General features: G+C 38.9%; 1 protein-coding gene across 8 annotated transcripts in view; it reads left to right on the top strand.

The window, feature by feature from the left end:
* The window catches only part of GRIP2 (glutamate receptor interacting protein 2), a 383817-nt gene that overhangs the window by 319527 nt on the left and 45911 nt on the right, over positions 1 to 18379 (top strand). For all 8 annotated transcript variants that reach the window (XM_063426279.1, XM_063426278.1, XM_063426277.1 and 5 more), the window contains 5 exons: positions 6320 to 6400; positions 12063 to 12198; positions 12307 to 12452; positions 15464 to 15550; positions 17360 to 17435. In XM_063426279.1, coding sequence (XP_063282349.1) covers positions 6320 to 6400; positions 12063 to 12198; positions 12307 to 12452; positions 15464 to 15550; positions 17360 to 17435 — 526 coding nt within the window. The remainder of the gene's footprint in view (positions 1 to 6319; positions 6401 to 12062; positions 12199 to 12306; positions 12453 to 15463; positions 15551 to 17359; positions 17436 to 18379) is intronic.

Genomic DNA, 18379 nt, shown 5'->3' with positions numbered 1-18379 from the left:
TTCCTGCATAACCATTGTTAAGTTTATTATCATGAAGTTTATTCAGAATGCCTTACATGATGCGTGTAGTGTGGCCTGGTTTCGCAGTCCCTCAGGGCAATTCCTAAACCTGTTCTCTCTTGGTTTTTGAGCTGATTACAAAGCTGAGCAGTTGGGCAGAGGCACCGTTATGTGTCATGATGCCAAGGGCTTGATAAAACCCCCCTTTCTCGTAGAAGTAGTGTAACCGAAAAATGTGTTTTAATTGATCCACAAATTTACTGTCTACTGTATGATGCTGAACATAAGGTAGATTGCAGATATTCTGAACACTGTTCTCGGTTCTTAACAAATGTGTGTATATATATATATATTTTTTTAAAGTACTCATGGTTTCCTAAATACTAGGCAGTTTATGGCCCTTGAGGACTTGTTGAAAACAGCTGGGCTATGGTGGGATTCACTAGAGTTCAAAACTGGGAGATCTTTTGAGTCAAACTTGATGAGTCCCATTGAGATGGCTTTTCAGTAGGCCTGATTCAGTGATGGAACCTGGGGTTTGGGCCTGCAGAATTACATGTGCTCCTCAGCCTATGGGATCATACAAGGTAGAAGACATGGCATATGATTTCATAGCTCTATGCCCTTTGGGTCACTTGGTGTTCCTTTTCCATTCTTATGCTGTATACATGTCTGACATATTTGTGCAGGAGCAAGCACAGATCTATTCTTCAGACCTGTATTTGCAGTCCATAATGGTACATAGTTTGGTATAGAATAGTAGAGGCACAGCCTTTACCATGCCATTGTATGAACTATCTGCATTAGACTCCCATCATTGTTAGGCAGTCAGAACACAAACATAATTTTATCGTAATGTGAGTTCTTTCTATGAAGGAAAATGTCACTTTCTAAAATGTTTAATATTTTATATTCCGCTTAAATATGCATTTGTGAGTTGTCAAGATTAGATTTAAAGGGACATTATAGTCATCAAAACAACTTTAGCTGAATTAAGCATTTTTGGTGTATAGATCATGCCTCTGAAGTTTCACTGCTCCATTCTCTGCTATCTAGGAGTTAAATAACTTTGTTTCTGCTTATACAGCCACACCTCTCTTGGCTGTGACTGACACTGCCTGCATGAAATAAATGGTTTTAGTTTCAATCCGATGTTAACTTGCTTTAGAAGTGTTTATCTCATGCGCTGTAAATTTTAAGTTAATTACACACAGGATGCTCCTGCAGGGTCTAGCAAGCTATTAACTGAGCAGGACTTAACCAATTCTAATTAAACAAAAAGTGCAATAAAGGAAGTGTAAATATAAGATCTTGCTCTACAGAAAGTGTTTAGGAAGGCTGCATAAGTGTGCCCAGAACTGTATAAACAAAGTGATTTAAATCTTAAATGGCAGAGAATTGAGCCTAGAGACTGCAGTGGCATAATCTATATACCAAAATTACTTATTAATATAATGTTGTTTTGGTGCCTGTAATGTCACTTTTAAATGTACATCTCAACACCACTATCCTGAAGAAAAGTCCTACAGAGAACAGGAATGAAACCATGTTTCTAGTTCTCACCATTTGCAAGGTGTGCTCCAGCTGTGCTCCAGCTGTGCCTGGACTTAAATGAATAGTGTTATTTGTAAATATTTAAGTTATGTGATGCAATGTTTTTTTGTTTTGTTTTTTAATAAATAAAACAAACACAGGTCAACACAAGTTCCACGTGTTTTTCAATTATTTATTTAGTAGTGTAATTTTCAGAGAACTGACATTTGAGTTTTCCTTTGAAGGGGGACCATCAAACCTGTATCTTAAAACAACATTAAAGTGAACTAGAGGTCACTTAGATGTCTGCCCCTCCTCGCTCCATAATACAGTGTGTGTGTGTGTGTGTGTGTGTGTGTGTGTGTGTGTGTGCATGTTGGGGAGGGGGTTAAGTAACTTACCTTCTATCCTTCAGTGGAACCATGGTTGCCACTCCTTCAGTCATTATGGACTATCTTAGCCAAACCAGTGCTTCTGTATGGCAGCATGGAGACACTGAACGTTGGTCCTGCAAAAATTGCAGGACTGCACCAGGAAGTCCCTCTAGTGACTGTCTGAGTAACAGCCCCTAGATGTGTGATTAGGCAGCAATGTGAACGCTGCATTTTCTCAGAATGAGGCTACACAATGCAATGAGCGTTTTTGCTGCGCCAATTTGAGGCATTCCTTGGTGTCCCCAAGAAATACTGGGTCAGGAGCTAGTAGGCCAAATTCAGGAAAACCCTACCAAATACAGTGTAGTTGGGAGGCTTAAGTGAAGTTGAGTGTCAAGGTTTGTGCCATATTGTTATTGTGACAAAGATGTATGGGGTCTGGTTATTCATTCCCTAATTAGGACAGCTTGGGTCTTAAGTTTCACCTCCGTTTATCTCCCCCTTGCATTTTTGTCAGTGAATTCACCTTTTTATCTAAAAGGACATAGTATTAGGCGCAGACTGACCTTCCACCTTCAAATGCAGGAAATGATTTGGAATACCATGTTTGATGAGGCTGTGGTTTGAGAGATAAAGAAGTCTAATAAGGCCGCACAAATCTTTCTTGCGTGTCTGTCTGCTCTTTATGGCATTAATTGGTTACTTGCCCGTATAAATGCACAGTACCTGATATGATGTTAATCCTGAGAGGAGAATTAAAGATTTGCATAAATGTAATCAAGGAATGACATTTATAGCTTCCATTTCTGCAAAGTGAGCTAGAACTTTTTTTTAATATCTTACGATTGGATTCTGCTGGTAGGTGGCTTTGCAATTCTGTCTGTTTTTAGTGCATTTTAGTAAGTCTGATGTGGATGTTGTGTTGGTGACAAACTGTATCAGAAGTTTCACTTGATTTGAGTACTTTCACTGAAGTGAGAAGAGCAGGTACCCCTGCTGCAGGAGGCGCCACTGGTCTTAAGGCAAGTGGCAATGCACATGATGTTCTCCATGTACCCATATGGAAGCCATAAGGGTGTAGATTTAGATACATCTGAGAGAAATATCTTCATTACAATGTAATCTGGTTATTCCAAATAATTCTGTAAGATACTGTCTCCGTCACTCTTCCCTTTGACCATGTCAAGGCTGTGGAGCTGCAATTGTTGATGTGTTTAGAAATGGTTTGATCCCACACAGAGGGCAATCTAGGAGCAAAGTCAGCTTGTAAGTTCTATTTTTAGAAATAATTCTATACTGTTTGCTTGAGGCCATCTTGGTCACACAATGAATACATGTGCCAGCGGGGGGGTACTAAACTCTAAATGGTGTAAGCATGTCCTTCATGAGACTGGTATCAACTAGTCTACCAGATCACAATGAAAGAAGGATGGGCAGATGTCAATGGAATCCTGTGGATCTAGCTTACCCTGAAGTTGGCCTCTTGTTTTCTTCTTACTGGAAGTTCTAACCTGTGTGTGTTCTTAAGCTTTACTATATAAATTACATTTTATGTTTACATTTTCATAGGGTGAATTACCATTAAAGGAAACTGATACACCTCTGGAAATTACTATTGAATAAACTATTGAAATCCCCTATAACTTGTATTAACCTTTGTTTTATTTATTTTTCTCATCCGATGCTCCATTTAGAAAACATAGCAATCTAGTTCAGTGCAGGCAAAGCCAGGGCACACATTGCAGATAAGAAGGAGAAATAGCAACATTGAGAAATTAAACAATGTTTTCCTGTCAGGTGTATAGGGCAGAGCTTATAGCAATGATTGTCAGGGAGCTAAGATGGCGGCACCCAGTTGCAGGATAAAGTGGTTAGAATTTCCACATTTAACTTTATCTTTCATGCCTCAAATACATTAATTTTTTTTAAATCTAAAGATATGTAAACATATTTTTTTTTTCATTTTGTAGGAATGAGATCCAACTGAAATACATTAAGACAAATTACATTCTAAAAAAAACAAGTTCTGAGTTTTATCCTTTACAATGTACATGCTACATTATGGGAACTAATTGACAATAAAACATATCCAGAAATAAAGATTATCATTACAGTAGCAAAAGATTACAAGTTTAACACACAAACGAAATCTAGCAGAGAACGACCTGTATAAGCACAAAAAAGGCGAGTTTAGTTAGAGAGGCACAAAGTTGCAGACTAAACAGGAGTATATATGGAATAAACGTAAGATAAAAAATTCTGCTATGTGACAATTCCCCTTGAAGGTAGAACAATGTAATTCTGTAATTTAACAGAACAGACTTTTTTTTTTATTCCATCGTCTCCATAAAATATATAAAGTAATTGCGGTCGTTTCTGTTTAAAGAATGCAACAAGTTGAAGCATTGAAATGATAATGTTTAACACTGTCTCGTGCGTGTTATGTCGCTCATGACCGAATGGACAGGACTGAAATGTGAATTGTTCGGCATAACTGCTTTGCAGTAGTGTTGTGCTACTGTGCGAAGTGTTCCATCATCCCATAATTCTTCCCAGCATGCACCAGACATCTTCCTACCCAAAGGTTAATGTTGTATAGATTGCATTTTATTTTTTGCTTTTTAAAATGTAATAAACTATTGTGTAAGAGGTCCAGAGCTCGGGGGATTAATCTGGGTGTCACGTATTCCATGAAAACTCTGTTCCATAGGAGGTAGACATTCTTGCTTACAAACGCAATCCCACGTTCAAACTGTTCTACAGGATGAGATTTTTCATTTTATTTTTATCTGTTCAGCACTTTTATTGTTCTCTATCGATTAGTGTGCTTATTTTAATTAAATGTGTAGTTGACTGGAGTACTTGAAACTACTGCTCCATATAAGCAAATTATTAACACTTACTACTTTTAACATGCTAAAAACATGAAGACCTCTAAATCGCCATTCTTTTACAAAGGGTTTTGCTGGTTTGAGTGCTAAAATAATGTATAGCTTGTCCATGGACATTTTTTTTGTAAAGTGTCCTCCACATCTTGGACAAGCTTCTGTACGTGTACAAATAATAATAAAATATATATATATCAAAATTCTGGAAAGGTACACTTCTATTGTAAATAGTCAGATCATTTTAGAACGGTTTAATTTCATAGCTGGGGACTGCTCCCACGTCCTCGTTGCAGCCAGGAGAGCTGGTGGCTCTTGCTTAGGAAAAAGTTGAACTCCATTACATTTAAAGGATTTCTAAGAGGGCTGAAGAGTGGAAGGAAGTCTAATTGACGGGATGGAACTTCCATTAGGTGCAGTGCTAGATAACTCGTGATCTTTCCTTCTCCGACACAAATTAGGTAAGGATAGATATTCCGTGTGTCTATATATTTATTTCTTGGAACATTGTGGCCATTCGCATGTAATGGTCTTTGACGAATTTCTGTCTATTAAAAGTTTCCAATAGGTGTGGGCAGGGGTTTACATTAAGGACTTGCAGGTCCCTGCATTTCGTATGCATTCTAATAGAGACTCGCAGGTGTAATAGTCTTTGTTTCTAGCGCTATGCTTGTGCTTGGTTGTTTTAGTTTTGTAGGTGTAGTCGTGTCTTTATGGCCATATTATTCCTTGGGTAGAATTGTTCTTACATGTGTTTGATTTTCATGTATGCCATCCCATACTGGTGATTTAATGGATCTAACCTTCACCAAGTTCTTTCTGTCCCAGTCCAGTGTGTCTGCCAAACGTCTGCTTGGTGATTATGTGAATGTGCACTACGCAGAGTCCTCAGTGCTTTGATAGTGTCATGTGTGAAACGGGAGACTGTGATTCATCAGGTTATTTAAAGAAGGGCAGCAGACATAGTTTGCATTGCAGAGGACACACGTGCCACTCCAAGACTAGTATACTCTATAGAGTCTGTGCATTGCTTTCCAAGAATGAAACTGGTTTTATTACTAAACCATTATGTGGAGTTAACACCCAGGCAAAAGAGTTTAAGAAGAAAGGGTGAAAAATTAAAAACTTCAATTTGGCTTGATTTGCATTTCTCCCTTCACTCCTTTCTAGTGAATAAACCTCAAAGCTTGATATTAAACTCCCCATTCAAGAGAATGGTGCTGCAATAGTTAAACCTATTCCCTGTGACTGTAAATTGAATTAATCTATTTATTGTGGAGCTTGGCTCCTTACTGATTCTCCCCAAATGTTTTGATGTATGTAATCCCTTGGGGGTACCGCAGTCGACGTCTCCTCGCCACCATGTATATATTCTAAAAAGGAGCACATTATGTAATGTAATCTGAATCCTTTTTTTGTGTAACACTGAAAATAAAATAACCACAAAATTAAACTTTTTATTTTTTAATCGTATAAGTACATTTTCTGCTTTTTTCATCATCTGTATATCCTTTTTTGTTATTCTAGATGATGGCCCTTATTCTAAGGGCAGCAAAGACTGCGCAGGGAACGACCTGGCTCTTGTCTCCAGGCGGCAAAGCATTCCAGGTTAGTCTGTGATCATTACACATGGCACACATTTAGGAGAATAAACCACTTGCGGTGAATTCCCCAAAGGGTGAGATCTCCTTGCCCTCCCAGGGGTCTCTCAGAGTGATTGTATTAGATGATACATTTCCCAAGGATCCAGTGACAGATCACATTGTGTGGTTTGTATACAGACCTGCTAACTTGCCATAATTTGGGGATGTTCCATGTATTCTGGGTATATACAGTTGTGTTTGCATACCCTGGCAGAAATTATGAAATTTTGGTATTGATTTTGAAAATATGACTATCATGCAAAAAAAGTTTTTTTTTTAAGGATAGTGATGATATGAAACCATTTATTATCACATAGTTGTTTGGCTCCTTTTTAAATCATAATAACAGAAATCACCCAAATGGCCCTGATCAAACGTTTACATACCCTTGAATGTTTGGACTTATTACAGACAGGTGACAAACAGAGGTTAAAATGACAATTAAAGGCTACATTCCAACACCTGTGGCTTTTTAAATTGCAATTAGTGTCTGTGTAGAAATATTCAATGAGTTTGTTAGCTCTCATGTGGATGCACTGAGCAGGCTAGATACCGAGCCATGGGGAGCAGAAAAGAACTTTCAAAAGACCTACGTAACAAGGTAATGGAACTTTATAAAGATGGAAAGGATATAAAAATATATCCAAAGCCTTGAAAAGGCCAGTTTGTACTGTTCATTCACTTACTTGGAAGTGGAAATTTTGGGGATCTCTTGATACGAAGCCAAGGTCAGGTAGACCAAGAAAGATTTCAGCCACAACTGCCAGGAGAATGGTTCGGAATACAAAGAAAAACCCACAGGTAACCTCAGGAGAAATACAGGCTGCTCTGGAAAAATACAGTGTAGTTGTTTCCAGGAGCACAATACAACAATACTTGAACACAAATGAGCTGCATGGTCTAGTTGCCGAAAAGAAGGTTTTAGAGCACCACAAAAAAGCCCAGTTACAATATGCCCGATAACACCTTGACACGCCTCACAGCTTCTGGCACACTGTAATTTGGAGTGACCAGATCAAAATAGAGCTTTATGGTCACAACCATAAGGGCTATGTTTGGAGAGGGGTCAACAAGGCCTATAGTGAAAAGAATACCAACCCCACTGTGAAACATGGTGGTGGCTCACTGATGTGTTGGGGTGTGGGAACTCTAAAGGCATGGGGAATTTTGTGAAATCTGATGGTGAGAGGAATGCATCATGTTAGCAGAAAATACTGGCAGACAATTTGCATTCTTCTGCACCAGGTTGCGCATGGGGATGCTTTTGGACTTTCCAACATGACAATGACCCTAAGCACAAGGCCAAGTTGACACTCCAGCAGTTACAGCAGAAAAAAGTGACGGTTCTGGAGTGGCCATCACAGTCTCCTGACCTTCATATCATTGAGCCACTCTGGGGAGATGTCAAACGTGCAGTTCATGCAAGACGACCAAAGACTTTGCATGACCTAGAGGCATTTTGCCAAGACGAATGGGCAGCCATACCACCTGCAAGAATAAGGGGCCTGGTAGACCACTGTTACAAAAGACTGCATGCTGTCATTGATGCTAAAGGGGGCAATACACAGTATTAAGAACTACGGGTATGCAGACTTTTGAGCAGGGGTCATTTGACTTTTTTCTTTGTTGATTTGTTTTGTTTTATGATTGTGTAATTCTGTTATAACCTACAGTTAAAGGACCACTATAGGCATCCAGACCACTTGAGCTCAATGAAGTAGTCTGGGTCCCAGGCCCCCTAGTTTTAACCCTGCAGCTGTAAACCTAGCAGTTTCAGAGAGGGAGTGGGGGACCTAATAACCCTGTAGTGCCAGGAAAATTAGCTGGTTTCCTGGCACTATAGTGCTCCTTTAAATGTGAATCTCAAAGGAAATGTGTTTTTCCTGCTCACTCCTGTTTTCTTTAAAAATGGTACATAGCAATTCTCCAAAGGTATACAAACTTTTGAGCACAACTGTAAATTCTGGAAATAGTAAACATTGCTACATAGATGTGGGTTATAACATAGACAGGAATACTGGATATATAGATATAGGGTATAGCCTATGTGGGTACGCTGGGTACATGTATACTGTATATAGCTTATGTTGGTACAGAGGTCCTTGGTGTAGTGTACATTGGTACATAAATACTGGGTATATTCTACAATAGACCTGTACCAAAAAAAAAAAAAAACACCTGTGCTTTGTGATTTAGTTTGACTTTGTTGACTTGGCATTTGTTTGTGCAAGGTTAAGCTGGTTGGCAGTACTTGAATAGTACTGCTCAATATTAAGTGTTCCTATTCTCCCAGATTAATCCTGAATGGAATCTTTTTTATACATGGTTTGTCTGGCTGTGCATGTTCCTTTCTGCCGGGCAGCTTTTTTCATGCAGCCCACATCCTCCTAAAGTTTCTTTGGATTCTGTTTGAAAAGAAAAAGAGTGGTTAAGTCAAAGTTTATTTCATGGGAAATCAACATGTCCAGATTCACTTTAGAAATACACTAGACCCATGCTAATTGAGTGCATCCCCATGGTACTTCTATAACTCCCTTGCTCACACAACTTACCCACTTTGTCCTTCTATCTAGCTTACGTATAGGCATACCCACTTTGAGCAGAGAAGACTGCCTGCTCCTGGATGAAGTTGCTAGTTTAGCGCTGTTTCTTTGTGTGTTCTAGAAATATGTAATGTCAACAGTACTCTATTGTGATGTTTCCTTCCAGCTTCTGTTATGTTCACTTTATTGAACCCAAGATTTTTTTTTTTTTAATTTTCCGTTAGAAGATCATAGCTAAGCTGGGCTATCCTAGCAAAGTCTATATTAAATAGATCCGCAATGCAAATGGGATGCTTGCTTGACAAGCTACTAAGCACACAGAATCTGAAAATCTCCAAATTTTCGATCTTCTAAAGGTAACTCTCCTGATGGCAGAATGAGGGGTTTATAGTCCTTCTGTTACCTACTCATTGCCGTTCATACCTGTCGGTATGCTTTCCTGTCTCGTCTGCATTCAAAGCTTGGCAATTTTTCTAAGCTCGTATGAGTAATCCTAAAGCCACATGAGTCCCCGTCTGACAGCAGGCACCAGAACGACAATTTAAATTTGTCAGTACAGAAATTAAACCTCAGTGGGGGGGAGCATTAATACCCAGTCAGGTGCCATCTGAAGCCCCTATCTAGATGTACACAGGATTGTGTGAGAAACTGGGCTGGGCAGCTGATAATTTGAGCCACAGCAGTACAAATTGATAGGACATGGCATCATGCAGAGTAGCCAGTCAGTCAAAAAAAATAAAATTCTGCAGCCATTTAACCTTCTGTGTACCAGTTACACTCACGTTAAAGCCCTATGAATTAGAATATAAAATAATAAATAAGTTAATTCTGTATTTGAACAAGCCTTTAGTACAAATGGCTGCTAAAAGGATGCCCAATAGGGACAATGCAGAATTTTAATTGGCGTATTGGGCAGAGTTGGGTTAAAAAATTGTATACCATTTTTTTTATTTAATTCTAGATGGTCAGAATGTCTTCATTGAGCTTAGAAAATAGAACTTTCTGAGTGAATTGTGGATCTTAGATAACTGAGGAACAATAAAAAGGAAGAGATATCTTGCCCACATGAGCTTGCATTCTAATTAAATGCTTGAATATGTAAACAAGTTGCATAGTTACATAGCTGAAAAGAGACTTGTGTCCATCAAGTTCAGCCTTCCTCACATATGTTTTTGCTGTTGATCCCAAAGAAGGCAAAAAACCCAGCTTGAAGCACTTCCAATTTTGCTACAAACTAGGAAAAAAATCCTTCTTGACCCCAAAATAGCAGTCAGATGTCTCCTTGGATCAAGCCGCTATTACCCCACTAATTAGAAATTATATCTGTTTTTGCAAGTATGCATCTAGTTGCTGTTTGAACATCTGTAGGGCTCTGATAAAACCACTTCTTCAGGCAGAGAATTCCACATCCTTATTGTTCTTGCAGTAAAAAAAAAACTTTTCTTTGCCTTAGACAACTAAAAGGGTACAAGTTGTTGTTTTGATCACAATGACAGTGGCCCTTTTGACAAAAGTGATTAGTGAAGGAGTGGGGAGATCTTTAGGAAATGTTCAGCTTGGCTTGAAATCATTTTTAATGTAGATTTTTTTTGTTTTCATCTAGATAGTACACATAGAGGGAAACATCTGCTATTTATTTGGGATCAGGATTGACATTCTAGTTAATATAGTAAAAGAAAGATAAAGTGTGTATTTGTTTTTGACAGGGTATGTACATAAAACCATACAAGCAGTGGGAACGATACCATGCAGGCAAACGTTAGATGTATAAGCCAAACTGTAATCTTATTTTAAATATATGAAACTTATTTGAAGGTTACATTGGCAGGAAGTAAATATGTCACTGAATTTCAGTATCTTCTACCAATCCCGAACCGATAAACCATTTCCTTCTAACATACCTAAGCTGTGCACCTACTGACCCCTCAGGTGGCTAATTAATGAAGAAATACTATGGTACAGCAGATTACAGCATAGGTCTGTAAGGAAAATGTCCACGAATTGGGAGCTGCAGCCAGGTTTGTCAGCCATTGTGGAAGAATTTACTGCACTGCACTTTCAAGGTTGAAAGCTAGTTGAGAGACGTCTGTTGTGATGGAATGAATAGCAGAGGTTTTGCCTAAAATGACGGACATTGAGAGAATGAGAACATTTTATTACAGAGTGAGTGAAAGGGGTGGTGTATGAAGGGGGGGAGGTTTAAAAGAGGCAAAATGAGAAAGCGTTTGAGGAAATGGCTGATGAAGGGGAAATATCTAGGTCCATTCTAACTTGGTCTATTATGTCTGCTCAATGATTTTGTCTAAAGTCAGATGTAAAGTCAAGATGGCAGAAGCCCTGGGGGCATTGGCATGGTGAAAGTCACCTGTGTGAACAGGTTGTCCCTACAAAGTAATAAATTAAAGTCAGGATTCACAGTGTGAAAGGAAGATTGAGGCAGTGTTGGCAGACCGTATGGACACAGCAAGAGTGAAAAAGCTTTTGGAATCCTGATAATGAGATACAATATTGACCTTTTACGTTTTTTTTTTGTAATGCTCAAACGAAAGTTTAAAAAACAAAAAAACAAAAACAAATGATTAAGAATATGCCCTTACCCTGTCTCTAGATAATTACAAAGCTTTGCTCCAAAAAACCCTGGTATGGTATAACGTGTTCAAATTTTGGTATTGTTTAAACCTGTTAGGAAGTTGAACATTTGAAGAAAAAAGGAAAAATAAAATGCAGTAAGGAATTCATGCATTGACCAGTTCCTGATTAGCTCATATTATTCACAACATAACTGAAATCCTTGCACCCAAGGATTTAGGTGCAGCATTTTATTATGAGTTGATGTCCTAGATTATTGCTTCCTCAGTGGGATACATTGATGTCTTGCCATCCTCCTGCTAGTTGTATTCTTGTAGATGGAGCTTTTGAGGTACATTAATGCCATTCTTTATACGAATACCAAAGTACAAGGGTAGCAAGGAGTTCAAGGCTCTAGGCCACTTTGGAGTCTGGATTGTTATTATCACCCATTACTAAGATGGGTCGTTTCTACATTTTTGTTTAAACTTCAAAAAGTGTTCTTCTTCTTCCCAGAGGAGTTCCGGGGTGTCACCTTTGTTGAACTGATTAAGAAGGAAGGGAGCACTCTGGGCCTGACCATTTCTGGAGGTACAGACAAGGATGGCAAACCTAGGGTATCCAACTTGAGGCCTGGAGGGCTGGCTGCCAGGTGAGTAATGACCTAAGATAATACTACCAATCTAATGATCATTGATGAAGACTCTTTTTACAGATTTAGTACTATTTTTTTTTTTAACACCCCACTTTATCATCCCAGGAGTGACCAGCTGAACATCGGTGACTACATAAAGTCAGTGAACGGCATCAATTTGACCAAACTTCGCCATGAGGAGATCATCAGCCTTCTGAAAAATGTGGGGGAGCGTGTGGTCCTGGAGGTGGAGTATGAATTGCCGCCAGCCAGTAAGTGCATTCTAAAAACAAACGTAATATCTTAAAACTTATTTTCCCTTTCTAGACTTTTCTTTTACTAAATTGCCTCTATTTAACTTGTACCTGGCCACACAGTGTATTTCTGGACACTTAGATTTAACTTCTAGTCTCAGTTGTGACAAGACCATAACAATATCAACGACACCCTGCTGACCAATAATGGCATTAAGTTGTCTGTTTTCAGCTGTTTTAATGGAGTATCTGCTGTATGCACTTTCATTCAGTAAACTAAAACCAAATCCGCTAAATCTGTGCATGTGTCTGCTACTTCTGCTATTCACAAATTGACAGATTGTCCATTAGGTGACCAAGGCCTGGTGCTCAGTCTCTGGGCAGGCCCTCCTCGAGCCAACAGGGAGATCAAAAAAATCTCTCTGCATGGCCCTGTACCCCTTCACTTCACTTAGGAAGCATTGTGGTCTGTGCCAATATCCGGTACAGACCACTTTTAAGAACATCCTAATGGTCATCCAGCGCTACTTGATGAGTTATTGATCGAATGCCGGAACTACGAAAATGCACTTAAAGTGGTCTGTACCTTATATTGGTGCAGACCATAGAGCTACTACTCCACTAGTCTACCAGCTAAGGTAAGCAGGAGGTGGGGAACACATACGCAAAAAATTGACACACGCACACACAGCCTCTCCCCATACAGCTCTCACCCTCCTACACACACAACACTCAGCTACTACACACACTCTCACACACAACACTCAGTCAACAAACACCATTTACAGATACAGAGCTAGGGCTGTAGGAGGGGCCCCAATTTGTCACCCCACTTAAAGCCCGGGGCAACCTTAAATCCTGGCTCTGTTCTGTAACACATTTTGATACAATTTGCGTAATCATAGAAATTGCACCTGTAACCTTAAATCACCCCAATTCTTCCTTTACCTTTAACTATATCCCAATACTAAAAGGATTATTAACAAGACTCTGATTTGTAGGAATTTAAAATCCTAATTTAAAAATTGAAACCAAAGTGGTGGATATGGATTTCCTATTTAACTCGGTACAGTCACAGTTTGACTAATCTAGCCTAAATGTTGACGTTTACATTTTAATTCAATACATTTTGGAGTTTGGCGAATAACCCTGACTAGGAAATCTAGCATTTAGTAAGTAGAGCCCTAAGTGGTTTGAAATCACACACGTTATATCCTAAAACATGCATCAGCAATTTAATGGCCTTCTTTATATCCTATACCATGCATCGTAGAGTTTCTGGGACAAAACGTTTAAATATTGAGCTTCGCTTGGTGCACTATTTCTTCAGATCACAAAGTTTAATAGATGTTAACCAGTGCCAAGAGGGTTAACATTTATGCAAGGTATATTTTTCTAACTGCAAAAAAAAAAAAATACATATCTCCCGTACCCATGTGGAGTTGGCACTTACGGAGACCTCACAGAGCTCCGTGTGTCTGGGGTTATCCCGGCCCACCACTGGTCTCCCCAACACTCTCTTACTTACCCTAACTTGCTGACCCGATCGGCACCCTGTACTCTCACATAATGGTGCATGCCATATGTTCACACAAAGACAGTGACGTGCTCTCTCCCTTCCTGGAAAGGCTGGACAAACTACTTCTGGATTTCTGGGCCAAACTTGACGGTTGACTGATGGCAACAGCGGGTGAGCAGCTGACACACACCTTTCCCTTGACTGTGATGCTGGGAACTCCCCACACCCAGGCAGAGGCCTCTCTAAAAGGGCCAAGTACCCAAGGCAAGCTGCAGCTCTACAAACTGCAGAAACCGTAGCAGACCTGGAGAAGGCACACCCAGCGACTGCGCAGAGGCCAGTCTCGCAGAGGAAAACCAAGGCCAACTTGGAACCAGCTGACGGAGCATTCCAGGACGGTGGCCTCGGTGACACAGCATGCAGCACCTTCCTCAAGGATATTGCTACCAGGGGATCCCCTTTGCTCTACTACCCTCACTTCACAGCCCTCACTCTTCAATGGGGTGCCCCTGAAAATGCGGGACTATGCTCTGCCATCCCAGAGAATCGGATGAGCTGGCCACAGTTTGTTGACCCCAGCTCTCCAGCCTTGAAACGAAGGTGGACACCCAACTTATGCTACTAGTTTACCTCACTCTATTGTTCATTATTATTGCCCCACTTGAATTTGAGTACCTATAACGCATAATTGCCTCCCATCAGAGCTTTACAGTATTTAGAGCACATGTCCTCCCGAGGGCTTAGCTCCAGTGGTCTCTCTCTTTAATTCTTCCAACTTGTTGATCAAATCTATTATTCAGATCAATAATGCTACTTGATTCCACCCTGTAATTATAAATCACATGCCCTTCAGTCTGCCTGTTTGCATTGATCTTATCTGGCTTCACCTTACCTGTGTGCAGAGGCAGGTTAGGGAGTGAGGACCCAGTGGTCTTTTCATCTTGACCACCTAGCTTGTTGACCAACAATTTGTGTGTGCCAGTTTTTCCTATTGTAAAACCAAGCATATAACCTCATGCACATACTAGTCTTCTACTCACCTGAATCGCACTTATGGTCAGTTTGAATCGATTGTCATGTTATCTGTGTTTCTAGACCTTGACAATATTGTTACTCATTCTTGTTACCTTTTCTACCACAAAAAAAAAAGGGCAGCATATCTGGTCTTTTAACATGTACAACATCTGTTATATCATTCATCAATATTGCTTTTTGTAATCAACTCTGCACTTTGGAATATAATAATTATTTTTTAAAAAGCCAGCTGTACTCTTTATCTGGAAATTTAAAAAAAAACATAATTAATTTCAAATTAATATTCTCTGTTCATGCTTGGCTATAGTATGTACAAAAGGATGTGCTCCAAAAGGACAATGTGATGTGTATTGACGATTATAAGTATTTTAGTCTTATTCATTTTTAACCTTGGTAAGTAGAGTCAATAACTCTAAGTAGCAGGTCCCATAATCCGCGTGTGACAGTTTCTGATTGGATGTCTCTCTGTCTGCAGTTCCTGATACCAGCTCGGCAATTATCCCAAAGACCATTGAGATCACCTTGTGTAAAGAGGGAAACAGCTTTGGGTTTGTGATGAGAGGTGCGTAGAGTGTTTTTAATCTTTGAGCATTTTTCTTTTCATTAGTAATTACTAAATTAAAGATCTTAGAGTTAATTATTAAAGAATCATGTTGCAAATATGTTGGTTATAAAACAGTTTAGAAGGGAAAAAATATTTTTTATTTTTTTGGGGGGGGGGGGGGGGGGGTTAAAGGACATTATTAAAGTTGGAATGGTAGATAAGGAAAAATCTGGGACTCAAAAATCGTATTCTCAACACTTTACCGATCCTAATACTGGAAAATAACATGGAGGATCTAAATTAAAAAACTTGGACCAAAGCAGGCATACAAACTATAGAAGATTTAATGACCGGATCAAATCTCAAATCATATGAACAAATACGTACAAAATTTGCTCTTCCGGAAAATGAAAAATATAATTATATAAGGATTAAAAGCTACTTAAATAAAGTACTAGATAAAGAAAAATCAGAAGCTAATTGTGTCTAAGTAACTTGGTAAAGGCGAAAGATATGAGAAATCTACTAAAAAAGTGCAACTCGATACTGAGACATGGGGAAGAAGATCTCACATTCCCGGCCATAGAGAAATGGGAGAAAGATTTGAAAATGAAAAAAAAGTTTGACAAAAAAGAGTGGGGAAAAAAGCATGGCTAACAGTTGCTAAACATATTAAATGTTTAAACTTAGTGGAGTTACATTTTAAGATAATAAACAGACTCTATCTGGTCCCTAGCCGTATGAATAAAATAGATCAGAACATATCAGACATATGCTGGAGGTGTGATAAAGAGGTAGGAGATTCGATAGATATTTGGTGGAGCTGTCCTCTGATAGAAGAATTTTGGAAATTGTTTCGAAGTAAAATTCAAGAAATAACTGTAACTAAATTCCCCTTCTCTCCTGAAATGCTTATACTGCACCTAAATTTTAGCCAATACAATCTGGATCTGCAATATCTCTTTACTCATGCCTTAATAGCAGCAAAGATTTCTATATCTAGAAGATGGAGAACTAGGATATTACCAAACTGGGAAACTGTAAAAAAACAGCTAATCCTAAAAATAGAAGGAGGTGTAAATAGAAATCTGAAGAAAAAGAAGATTGTTGATATAGATAAATGGCTAAATAAGCTGGCTGTAGTAACTTAAATTAGGAAATAAAGGGAGAATAAAGTAAAAGTAATAACAAAGCTAACGAAGTATTAATATAGGAATATTATAGAGGACTATTAGAAAGAAAATTTGTCACCATCTTTGTGTTTGTAGTGTATTTGCTTTTTTTTTTTTTTGATAAATCAATGTTTTATATAGTATAATAAGATATGTGGACTGATTAGGAAGGAAAAAAAGGGAGAAAAGAAGAAGAGAAAAGGGAAAACATTAAGGATGACTAATGTACCAAGGCCTGAGTTACAGGAACTGCAGTAGAAATCTACTGGCGCGTACTGTCTGGGAAAAAAAAATAAAAAAGGTGGAATGGTAGCATCCAAACTGTTTTGTCTAAACTTAATTTTGTTTATTCACTTGTTTTCAAAAGCAATTATTTGTGTTTCAATTCTTTCTTTGTATTTGTTCCTTTGTCTTTCGGACAAATGAACAAATTGCCGAAAAGGTGTTAGTCCGAAAATGAATGCCCAAGTCTGTTGCTCCTGGTGTGTAGCCTGGCCCTCTAATTCTAATTTATCTTTGAGTCTTCAGTTCAGAGTAGTGGAATTGGTGAACAGAATCTGATCTCTTTCTGAAGCAGTCCTAAACTCATAGGTGCATAGTTTAATACCTGGGTGTAATTGGTGTAACATGTATGTTTTGTCATTTCCCCATGCAGGAGGAGCACACGAAGACTGGCATAAATCCAGACCACTAGTTATAACTTATGTGAGGCCCGGAGGCCCAGCGGATCGGTATGTAAAGCGTTTTCCCTGTTGAGCTCCATTCAATGTGAAGGGCAGTCTGTGCTGGTAGATCATCCCTTTGTTATATATTTAAAATCCGTAAGGTAAGGGTTAACTGGTGCATCTGTGAGAGCGACCGTATGCTACTCAGTCTGTTGCTTCATAGCACCATCCACAATAACACTTTATTGTGTGCAATGAATGGGGAGGCATATTGCAAATGACTTAACGTCCGTTTAATTCCAGAGCAGACGGTTTATGGAAATCTGATACAAATGTCAGAGATCATTGAAAGATACTTCACGTTTACGAAGGGATTCTGAGCCTGCATGCAGGGTGGGAGCTTCTTGTTGTCTTTGTAGGAATTTTATGTCCACAATGATGAGCTTCAGTTCTCTTTCACAAAGGGAATGTGTTTGGAAACGTTAAGAAGGTAACCCTTATTAGAATGAAGGGTTCACACAATGACCAGGGCCAGTTACTGCTGCAGCCTAAACAACTCACTATTCCCAGGGGACCTTTATCCATTTTATGTTTTGTTTTTGTTTTTTATCCCACAGACAGGATTGTCTCTAAAACAAGTTGTTGATGTGCCAACTTGTAAAGAGGTCATACTAGATTAAGTGTTAACAAATGGAGATTTGGGATCAGATATTACTGTAGGTGAAAGTTTAGGATCCAGTGATAATTAATCAGTGTGGTTTAATATAAGAACAGTGACTAAGTCACACCACACAAAAACAAAAGTTTTAGACTTTAGAAAAACAGACTTTTCTAAAATTAGAATATGTGTGAAGGAGTCATTATCAGACTGGAGAAATGTAAATGGAGTCCAAGAGAAATGGGATTATTTAAAAGTTGCACTACTGAAGGCAACAGAAAATTGCATTAGGCTTGTCAGTAAAAGCACACAATTTAAGAAACCACTGTGGTACTCCGCAGATGTGGCCAAA

The sequence above is a fragment of the Pelobates fuscus genome, chromosome 7, assembly GCF_036172605.1.
Source record: "Pelobates fuscus isolate aPelFus1 chromosome 7, aPelFus1.pri, whole genome shotgun sequence".
Taxonomy (NCBI): domain Eukaryota; kingdom Metazoa; phylum Chordata; class Amphibia; order Anura; family Pelobatidae; genus Pelobates; species Pelobates fuscus.
This window is presented reverse-complemented; position numbering and strand designations above follow the sequence as displayed.